Source organism: Cajanus cajan, chromosome 10, assembly GCF_000230855.2.
Source record: "Cajanus cajan strain Asha chromosome 10, NIPB_CcT2T_4, whole genome shotgun sequence".
Classification (NCBI taxonomy): domain Eukaryota; kingdom Viridiplantae; phylum Streptophyta; class Magnoliopsida; order Fabales; family Fabaceae; genus Cajanus; species Cajanus cajan.
Window position 1 is genome coordinate 22,170,896 of NC_138526.1, and position 11,788 is coordinate 22,182,683.

The 11,788-nt window shown below is 29.3% G+C and overlaps 1 protein-coding gene across 3 annotated transcripts; it reads right to left on the reverse strand.

Moving 5' to 3' along the window:
* Nucleotides 1–540: 540 nt before the first annotated feature.
* On the reverse strand, nt 541–11,788 carry FRD3 (MATE efflux family protein). 3 transcript variants are annotated; one of them, XM_083065585.1, is made up of 14 exons: nt 11,634–11,718; nt 6,872–6,957; nt 5,633–5,802; nt 5,412–5,533; nt 4,076–4,375; nt 3,657–3,853; nt 3,417–3,552; nt 3,090–3,186; nt 2,901–3,001; nt 2,402–2,565; nt 2,003–2,191; nt 1,808–1,903; nt 1,579–1,700; nt 541–942 (listed from the first exon to the last, which is right to left on the reverse strand). In XM_083065585.1, exons 3-14 carry the CDS (start codon nt 5,710–5,712, stop codon nt 888–890), a joined length of 1,659 nt encoding a protein of 552 aa, XP_082921711.1. In that variant the 5' UTR covers nt 5,713–5,802; nt 6,872–6,957; nt 11,634–11,718; the 3' UTR covers nt 541–887. The 3 variants fall into 3 exon arrangements, with proteins under 3 accessions (XP_082921711.1, XP_020219083.1, XP_029128111.1); XM_020363494.3 differs by lacking the exon at nt 6,872–6,957 and having other exon boundaries at nt 11,634–11,788; XM_029272278.2 differs by lacking the exons at nt 6,872–6,957; nt 11,634–11,718 and adding an exon at nt 7,486–7,624.

Consider the following 11,788-nt stretch of genomic DNA (forward strand, 5'->3'; position numbering starts at 1 on the left):
CTTGTGGGTTACAATCAATTGTGAATTTTTTTTTGTAAAAAATGAGCTAATATTATGATTTATTTGCTCATATTTAAGCTTATAATTAACGTCACCAAATGCTAATGGACTTTGGACACCTAATTCTAATATGTAAAGGAAGCAATATAGGCATAACCTCTAGGTCCAAGATAGGAGATGTCTAGGGTTAAATAGTGTGACTATGTCTTCTTTACCATCACAATAGGCAATTGCTCCCTAGGTTTATCCTATTGAAAACCTGAAATATTCAGCGTGTGATCAAATAAAAGAAGACTTGGCTTCCCAGATTCGAAGTTTCTACGGGCCATAGCAAATTTTCATATGTACATCCAAATTATGTCTTCAACAATAAGTAAATTTTATAGTGCTCTAAAATCATATAAAATATGATTGTTATTTGGTTTTTCCTACACTAACATGCCGTGGATGCTGTTAGCTACAAGTATATCGTGTAGACAAAGGTAGTAGAGAAGCCGAATATGATTGCAAAATTGCAATTACAGGTGAAAAAGCAAGAAATGGAACTCAAAAAGATGGAAAAGTAATTTATTTTCTCATATGTATACATGCACTCAAAGGTTACATACTAATAGGAAGAAGAATCTTCTAAATGCGACAAAATATGACAATGAGCAGAGGATACACTAAACAGAGGCCAATAAAGAAAGAAAAAAAAAAAGAAAGAAGAACGATACTTTTAATATAGACTTGGACGTGTAAATGGAGCCTTGAATATATAATAAGACTATGACCATAGTAGAGAGCTGAAATGATGTCTTGGAAAAAGACAATTGATCCTAAATGGTGAAAAGTGGTACAAAACATTTGCTGCCCAACAACAAATTTTCTTTTGTTAGATGTCATCTTCAAGACATTGAACGACCTCTCAGAAAACGCCATGGTCCTGTTCCTGTTCCCATCCTGCATTTGCAATTTTGCTTATATAATTAGGCATATATGATGAAGATCATTTTCACTTTGTTGTAATTAATTAGTTAATAAGTGAATTGTAATTGATGGTTAATTTATATCGTAAAAGTACTTTACACAATTAAGTTAATAGTCATTGAACTTCTCAAAGAAAATAGGTTATGAACCGAAAATGCAAATTAATTTTATATTGTTAACTTATCATAAAAAATCATCATGTTATAGTTCCTATACATTTTGTTACTTATAATATAGATATAATTTAGATGTAGTTTCTCAAATGCTTTTAATATTATTTCTACAATTGAAATTGAAATTTCACTTTACTAACGCGTGTAATGTATGTAAGGAGAATAACTTTAACAACACCCATTTAAGTAAATTTTATTTAACATGAACTCAATTGTGATTTATTGAATGTATAAAGATTTTTATAAGAATTAGTGTTTCACCAATCTATATTGAACTTAATGAAAATCTTTATTAGGCAAATTATGACATTGAAACTGAAATTCTAATTGGAAAACAACGTTAAAAAAACCTAAGAAACATTATAAGTTTTATGAATTTTTTTTTTACACTGTGAAAACATACTAGTTTCATGGTTTTAACATGAGAAGTGTTTACCTCCAGATACCAGCAAACATGCGAAGACTCATATAGATGGTTAGTGCAATCCAGATCCCAACAAAACCTTTGCTTTTAGAGAGAAGAAACAATGAAGCAACACTTGCTAGTGACACTGTGACCTGAACAAATTAAGTGCATCAGAAAAATTGTTAAATAAATTTACATAGAGGATGCAGATTATATTATATAACAAATTAAATAAAAAAATTATGGCATGAGAACTTACCAAGGAGTATGCAGAATATGCAAAATCAGATGCCCCATAGTTCACACCATCAAAGACGAAGGCTAATGAATTGATTGGTTGTGTGGCAGCAACAAACTGGGAGGGTAAAATGAAATTAATCAGATAAAAATTAAATCAAACAGAAAAAACATTATCAAATTCATTCTTGTGCAAGGAATATTTATGTGTTTATACCGGGAGGCCTATTCTGATCAAGTGCACAACAAGAACACTTTTGGAGAAGATTCCAGCTCCAAAGTATAATCCAACTCCAACAGCAAGAGAGAGTCCAACTCCTAAAATAAAACTCATTTGCAGTGTTCGTGTTGCAGTAGCAAGCACCTTTTCATAATCTTTCTCAGCAAATGAACAAGCTAGAATTGCCTGTGACATATAGAAACTACTCATTAATACACTTTCTAACAGACTAGCACCACTCTTTTAGCACATTTTTTTATTAGATAAAATTTATTGAAAATTATAAATTTATAAATGAAACTAATTAAAAAAAATTACAAATTTTTTTAATTTTTAATAAAGGGGCATAGTTATATATTACATTACAACACACTCATAAGAAAAATAATTTTGTACCTGAACAGCAACTGCCAAACCATCAGCAAGAAGGGAAGATGTAAGCCACACCTGCAAGCAGGTTTGGAATGCAGCCATAGGAACTGGGCCAAACCTTGCTGCCAATGATGCTGCCAAGGTTTGGCAGAATGTCACTGCCACTACTCTGGCCAACAACAATCCTCCTATTGAAATTGAAAACAAATTTTAACATGAATGAGTTGTTTTAGCTTCATAAGTTATCAAAATAAGTTTGATTAATATACTCATATTTGAGTCCATGACCATTTTTTTATCTCTATTTTTACTAGGGAGGAGTAACTATAAATATTGTTGGTGTTGTTTTTTAATCAGAATTAGAATTTCATATCAGTAATATGTATAAATGTATATTACCAAAGTTTGCATTAAATGGAGAACAACATCTACGATACAGTCGTAAGTTTTCTCAAAGTAAGATTTCATTTGAATAATAGTATAGTAACAAAAATCAACATGTGTTTAATGCCCTTCACCATACCGTTTTTAAGAAACCTGAAAATCTGCAAGTCCTTCATACTTGGAGGTACGAGATCCACTTTTCTCATTAATATCAACAACAAGGCCAATGCCATCACGTACCTAATTAGAAAGGGTCACCATTTTTAAGTTCATGTTTTGCTATATGAAATGTTTGAACATTACTCGGAAAAGATAAAGCAAGACTTACTGAGAGAGCACATGTGAAATGGCTGCACCTCTGATGCCCAATTTGCAGTAGAAGATAAGAATTGGATCCAAAACCACATTCAATGCATACCCCGAAACTGAACAAAACAACATACACAGATGAAACTAAGTTGGAAAAATGTTGCCTAATTTAAAAACAAAGTATCTTCCATTAACTTTTTTTATTTGGAGCTCCTTCTGTTTGAAAGCAATTAACATTGTTATACAACGTTCCTTTAAATATTTGACTTGCATGATTAAATTTAAGCCTTTTGATGCTTTCACTTTGAAAGGCTTCATGTCAAGACAATGGATCATTTCAACCTACCAATAACATATAAAGGAGTTGTAGTGTCCTTGAATCCTCTAAAGATTCCTTGCATTGCCAAGGAGAGAAGAACTGCAGGAGCACCTATTGATCTCAATCTCAAGTACTTAACAGCTGGATTTAGCATAGGAGAATCCTACACAAGGGAGAAAAAGTAAAAGATTAGAAAAGTGCCCTCTAGAGAATGAAGTAAGATATGTAACATATACCCTTTACCAAAAGAAAAAAGAAGATACGTACAGGTTTCAGACCCATTGCAGCTAGTAGAGGTTTGGCTGCAAATATAAGAGTTGCAGCTTGAAGGAGACCAAGGATTGTTCCAAAAAGTAATGCTGTTGATGCTGAAGCAATGTGTCTTTTCTTCCTTCCAGCTTTTGACACACTCTTGTTACTACCACTAGTGGCAGAGGTAGACTTGCATATATTTGTATTGCTATCTGATAAGGAATTCATTTATCATTGAATTAAAATGTGATATACAACCAAAACCATACTTTCAATGCATTTATTTCCCTCCACTCATATGTTCATGGCATAATATTGATCATAACGAATGTCCTACTCCTAGGCTTGTGCTTATCCATTTGAAGAAATTTACACCAACATGGACCCTTATACACAACATTAGAAAAGAAAAGCTAGAAAGGGTCTGAAAGTACCATCCATTTCCACATTCTCGTTTGTGCCACCTCTTGCAGCTGAAGATTCTGTTGGAGTCTCATTATTCTCTTTGGATGCACCTTTCTCTATGTCTTGAATCAAATGATCATCGGGATTGGACTTGGCCTTGATGCTTTCGTTGCACTGCTTTTCTGCTGCTGCTGCATTATTGATTTTTTCTATAGTATTTTCCTCAGCCACGAAGGAAGTTGTGATGCTAACCAAAGGGAAGATGGTAATTCTTGAAGCTTGGTTGAACAAAGCAATGGAAACTCCTGCAGCAGCAAGCTCCACCGGCCCTATACACATGAAAAATGAAAAATATAGCTTAGAAAGTGAGAGTGCTAAAGTGATTCTTATTAGATTTCATTAATTACTTATAAGTGACACTTATTTAAGAATCAGTTCCAAGTATAGAAAACAAGCTTAAGTTTTAATCCTCTATATGTCGATATTAACATATATTAGTTCTTGCACATAGGGTCTATTTGAATAAATTTATACAGAACCACTTTCGGAAGAAAAATTGAAATTAACTTTCATAAGCTAAAACCAACTTTAGCATAAGATAAAAATAAGGTTTTAGAGAAATTAATATAAGAGAACTTTTACAAATTAACTTATAAATAAGTTAATTTTAGTTTATGCAAAACTCATTTCATTTTTCTTTCGTATTTATTTATCTTAAAAGTACTTTTTGGAGAAGTTAACTTAAAGAGAATCTTATTATAGCTAAGTTTTAGTCTTCATACACACATAAGTGAAGCCATAAATTTGTCTTAAGGGAGATCAAGATTTTTTTTAAACACTTATATGTAAATATTCTAATATTATAAATAGTTCATTATCATTTATATTTTTTTATCTCTTTTTCTATCACATTATATATCAATCATGCATATATTTCTCTTTTTCTTTTCTTAAGTGTAAACTAATGTGATAATTTTCATCTATCAACTTATATATATATATATATATTTTTTATAAAAATTTTAGGGGTAAAAAGAAATTTTTAAAATAATTTCGATACATTTTAAAAAAATAAAATAAAATGGGGACACTATAGTCCCTCCTGGTTCCCCTCCCTCCCTCCGGCCTTGCCTTTATAGGTACTAAAAACTAAAGGTTTTTTTTTCATATAGGGACTGATTCCTAGATGAGTGTTACTTATAGGGACTATATGATAAACAAAACCTTATTATGACTAGTACAACTTGCAGCTAGCATCACTTGGTGAAAAGTTACCAAGCCAATTCAGAAAACCATGATTATTGCAATTTAGATGTGTGTGCATGTCTCTTTTGTGTAAGCATATATAATGACAAGGAAATTTACCCAAGTGGCCTATGAATGCAGTGTCTATAAGAGAAGCAATGGGATCAGCAGCAACAGCCAATGCAGATGGGAAAGCAATCCCAAGAATCTCCTTGGCAAGTGAGTCCATCTTGAAAACATGTCTACATTCATATTTATAAGATCAAGTGTTAGTATTTGGAAGTCACACATTTATTTGCTGATCCTCCAACAAAATAAGTTGATAACATATATAAGGGTACCTTGCATCTTTGAAGAAAACTGAGACTGGCAGGTTTCTCTTGTTCTTGGGAGCATTACTTGAACTACCATTTTCATCCATGATATCCTAAACCTTGAATAACAACTCAATCAAGAAGTGAATGATGCAAAGGAATGCCCCTTCAGGATGAGCTAGCCAAATCTCAAGAATCTGCCACGTTAAGTTTGAGATCCTTTAATATTTTGAACCATCAAAATAAAAAACAGATACGTTTTGATATTGATCACCAAGTAGGAAACTCAAGATTAATTGTCTCTCACAGCATAATCAACTACTTATAGTGCTACTTTTCTAACCCTGAATGATCACTATAAGAGCAGTGACCTATTATATATAGTGGTTTCCCATATCCAAGAGCCAAATGTCAATTGAAGTCTTGCAAATATCATGGAGTCTTGAAACTTGAAAGGCATAATAATACAAGAGTAGCATAATTATGGGTTTTATAACGATTATGCTTTGAACCTTCCTTAGATACCGTTAATGGTAATTTTCTCATTAAGTGGCCCTTCCTAATTTGAATTAATAAACCATCAGATGCAAAATATTAAAAGATGGGGTAGGCAGAACTTGGAATAATGTGTCAAAACCGTCCCCAGTAAGTTATACCCCTGATAGCTAAACAACAGAAAACCTATATTAATTGAACTTCTAACAGAACAAGAATGTGCATTGTATTTTAATTTATATCATGATTCTTGAAATCCGGCACAAGTTAGAATATTGAGACCCCCCATTACTAGGAAAGGGGGTGCTACTGATAGAGTATGGACCTCATGCAAATCCATGAGAGTGACGTGTAACATACAAACAAAACAAAGCTAAAATGCTATATATATGTATCTTGATTTTTACATTACATTATCATTTAATTACAAATTAATCATAAAACCATATCAAAACCGTCCCCAGTAAGTTATACCCCTGATAGCTAAACCTATATTAATTGAACTTCCAACAGAACAAGAATGTGAATTGTGAATTATAATTGGGAGTATAAAAGTATTTTACACTAATTATCATTGAATTCTAGCTTATATTCATCTTTATATAATATTTAGTCAAACAAGCAAGATCATATGCAGCTAAATTTGCATCTCTATCAGTGAGTTAACTTACCTACTCCAGGTTACTTGACTAACCCATTATATTGATTAGATTAATGAATGAAAATTTGTTAAACAACTTAGGGAAATAATTAAAATAAAAAATGACGTACCATCTCCTTGAAGCGTGTCATAACAAGATTATATTGCATAAGTGATGAATGTTATGGAATAGAATCTTAGGTTGAAGTTTAAAGACCTAATGACCACATAATTAACATGAGTCATGAATCCGAACTTGATGGTAAACTAATGGTTTATTTAATTTTTAGAGTATGGACCTCATGCAAATCCATGAGAGTGACGTTTAACATACAAACAAAACAAAGCTAAAAAGCTATATATATGTATCTTGATTTTTACATTTCATTATCATTTAATTACAAATTAATCATAAAACCATATCAAAACCGTCCCCAGTAAGTTATACCCCTGATAGCCAAACCTATATTAATTGAACTTCTAACAGAACAAGAATGTGAATTGTGAATTATCATTGGGAGTATAAAAGTATTTTACACTAATTATCATTAAATTCTAGCTTATATTCATCTTAATACAATATTTATTCAAACAAACAAGATCATATGCAGCTAAATTTGCATCTCTATCAGTGAGTTAACTTACCTACTCCAGGTAACTTGAGTAACCCATTATATTGATTCGATTAATGAATGAAAATTTGTTAAACAACTTAGGGAAATAATTAAAATAAAAAATGACGTACCATCTCCTTGAAGTGTGTCATAACAAGCTTATATTGCATAACATAAGTGATGAATGTTATGGAATAGAAACTTAGATTGAAGTTATGAGAACTAATGACCACATAATTAACATGAGTCATGAATCTGAACTTGATGGTAAACTAATGATTTATTTAATTTTTAGTTCGCATGAAGAATGGGTGCCAAAAATGAAGCATTAAGTAAACAACAGGGTTACGTGAACATTGTTAATTAATTAACGAATTGCAGAATTTACTGAACTCGAATGGGCAAAATTCCACATAACATGTCAGTTTTTATTTTTTATTAAAAAAACACAAAATTACGCACTTTCGTGATTGGAATTTGGCAAAAATTAAAATCGGAGCGGCGAGTCTAAAACATTCTACCATCAATCATGAATCTTGCTGTCATTTGTTTCTTTGTTGCTACATAAGGGTAAGATTAATGTGTATATCAAATACTAATGGTTGGCTTTTATCAAATTAATAGTTTATGTGTTATTTAATGTTCATTTACCAAATTCATGTTTTGGCAAATAAGATTGAACCAAAACAATCAATTTGATGTGTATTTTATTTTATTTATTTATTTTAAACATCAACATAACCAAGAAGGAGTTTAAATGAGTTAGTTTGGTGTTAGAATTTAATTTTGAAAAATTAGAAAAACATTAATTTATATAATCAATAGCAAGGCGAATATATCTTGTCATATATTAATTATTTGACTTCATAAATTACACATACAAATTACAGTATATATATATATATATATATATATATATATATATATATTTTATAGGTTAAATACGTTTTTGTTTCCTAAAATATCGCAATTAGGTGATTTTAGTTCTTCAAATTTTAATTAAATAATTTTAATCTCTCAAATATTGTTGTTATATAATTTTGGTTCTCGAAATTTAATCGAACAATTTTAGTTATTTGAATATTATAATTGTGTAATATTAGTCATTCAAGTATTATATTTATATATATTTTTTTACCTATTTAAGTTACATATGTTATTAATTTTAATAATAATAAATATATATCATCTAATACATTAATAAAAATTATAGTATATATAACTTAAATAGGTTAAAAATTGTATAATTGTGATAATTAAAGGACAAAGATCATAGATTGTAATACTTAAAGAACTAAAATTGTTTAATTAAAATTTGAAGGACCAAAATCTCGTAATTATGATATTTGAGAAATTATAATTGCTATATTAACACCTCGAGGACCAAATTAAATCATACTTGAAAGATAAAAATGAATTACAATAATATAAGATATAAATGAATAATTCAAATTCTATACCTTTTTTTATATAAACTATAAAGTATTAGTTTTATTATTTTCATATTAATAATAACAAATAAATATGGTCACAAAAAAGACTGAAGGCGAAAGAAAGAACTATAACAAAACAAGATACTCTTTGATGATTGAACGAGATAATAAAAATTATTTTATTTAATTTGCAAGTTTCCTTTTTTATATACATGTATAAGAAGTAGAAGTGAGTGATAAAAAATAATTATATTTACATCATGTACTATGCTAATTTTTAATATTCAAATAATATAAACGATTGCACAAATAACCATTTGTCCATAATAAGTTATATTGATTGCGAATATTTTTATGCACACAACACAATTTTTTGGTAGACTTCTTGCTGATTCTACACTATTATGATTTTTTTTTGTACACACTATTTTGATATTTTAATCTCAATCTAAAGAAAAACTTGTGAAATTTAATTTAATTTTTTAAAATAATATTTAATTTATACTTAATGTAATAAAAATTAATTTATGAGGCCTATATTTAATAATTTTTTAAACAAGATGAAGACTTGAGAACATGTCATGTCTCCAATCTGAAAGGCTTCAATAATATTGCAATAAGTAAACCCTTTAAATCACATGAATCTCTTCAATTTTCAGATGAACAAAATTTTCCTTAAAAGCATATATACATTTTGTTTACTCGCCACCTTTTGATTGTAGTTTCTTACATAAACATAATAAAATACTTGAATCAGCTCATATTAAAAAAAGAAAAATCCTTCTCATTTCAGTTTATCAAAATTCATCCTAAAATCTATCTGCTCATAAAACATTAAGCATTGATAAAAGATGAAGACACTCTTTACTGAGAGAGATGTATACTAATTAGGGGATGATTACACTGTACAACAATTTAAGATAAGATGGGATTCTTACCACTTAAATAGAGATAAGATACAATATAATTACTAGCTAGAATAATGACCCTATATAACTAATTACCTTGCATATAGATTCTTTTTATTATAGTTAATTACCTTGCATATTTATAGTTGTGTGTGCCCGCACCAAAATGCACACATGAAAAATTAAAGTACAGTACTAATCCAGCTCATTGTTGTCCATTATTTCTCCACTATGAGCAATTAAAATCAGTGCTTTAGCTATAGATAAGATAAGATAGTGGCAAATTCCTTACTAGAAAAAAAAAAAAAAACTATGAAAATTATTTGTGTTTGTAATGGATATTTTTACGATTTTAAAATAAAACATTTAGATTTTTTGAATCATACATTTTTTTTAATAAAAGATTATGTTAAGAATGTATTTAATAGCACCAAACAAATTAAATAAATAATAATCTTATTAAATATAATCAAAAGTATATGAATCTTTTTTTTGAATGATATTATTATATTTAAATAAAAATAAATTGAACAAGAAAATTTAGATTGATAAATAAATGAGCAATAAGACGTAACATTATGGTATGAAGTATTATTAAATGAGTAGAAAAATACTATACGTTGAAGGATGACGTGTTTTGGAGAAGAAAATGTACATTCGCTCCCAAACAAAGCGGAACAGAGTTTACCATTCTCGCCATTTTTATTGGTGGGTCCCAAGCAAATCCGTACAAAGTCAAGTATATATATATATATATATATATATATATATATATATATATATATATATATTTATTTATTTATTTATTTATTTATTGACATATGAGTGTGATATTCTCCATCATCAATTGCAACCGAGAACCAACAAACATTTAACAATGGGATCAAAGTTTTCACGTATATAAACCCAATTCCACATTCAAATAAAATATAACATCTTTTATATGATACACTACGGCCTTGTTAAAAATATAATTAAACATTAGATGTAAATTTAATTAGCCCTTTTAACTCATAAAAAAATTAGCCCTTTTAATTAAACTTAATTTTGTTGATTATTTTAGCTTAAATATGTTTAATTAATTTAATAATTTTAAATATATATATATATTTTTTTTTCTTTTTTTTTATTATAACTTTTTGTTGGCTCTCATAACGTGTGTCTTTGGTTATTTGCTAGGAACTATAATGGTTTCTACTTTTACAGTCCTTTTTAGAATCTTAAATATGAATGTTTATGTGTATGAAAATTTTTAAAATCAAAGTGTGTTTAACCAGTAAGTAACTACAACAGCAGTTAGATGTCATGGAAGCTACGTGGCATGCAAGTTGCATGAAATTAACTTTAGAGGTGTTGTTGCCATTAAGTGTCGGCTGATAATGAATTTGCTAAAGTCATAAAAAGTTTCAGACTTTTGTGTGTAACAAAATAAAACAGTGACATTGTTTAATTAAGATATGTTATATATATTATTTTCCTATCTAGTGGTGTGATTTAATTTGCAAAAGAATTAACTTTTCCATTTTAAAATACAGAACTAGTTATATGATAAGGAAAAAAAGTAAAAGCATGCATGTTTATCCGATGCATTACTTTACTCCTCACTACTTCCCACTAGTCAGTTTTTCTGTGTGTTCTATAGTTTTTTGGTTTGGGAAAAGAAGAGAAGATGAATGAAGAACACAAAAGAATGGGAAGCTAGAAGCACATGGTAATATACCATTTCATGAAATGTTCACATATATATTGGGTATGCAAGAATATATATAAGAGATCTTCTACCATATGGGAATCAACATGTAAGTATATTATGCAAGAACCTGAACCTTATAAGAGATGAAGAAATGAACTTTTGAATTTGATGCAAATAGCTGCATTAAGGACCAGAAATGAGAAATGTAGGTCAAAGAAAAGAGTGAAAGGAAGGAAATAGCATACCTAGTTCTGCAGTTTGATATTCTTGATCTTTCCACCAACTCTTAATAATGGTTCCTCACTCACTCACAAAGATCATAAACTTCTTACATGACAAACTCAACTCACACCACTCCCCCTTTTATAAGTATCCTTTTGCCCCACTATTCCTAAGTATT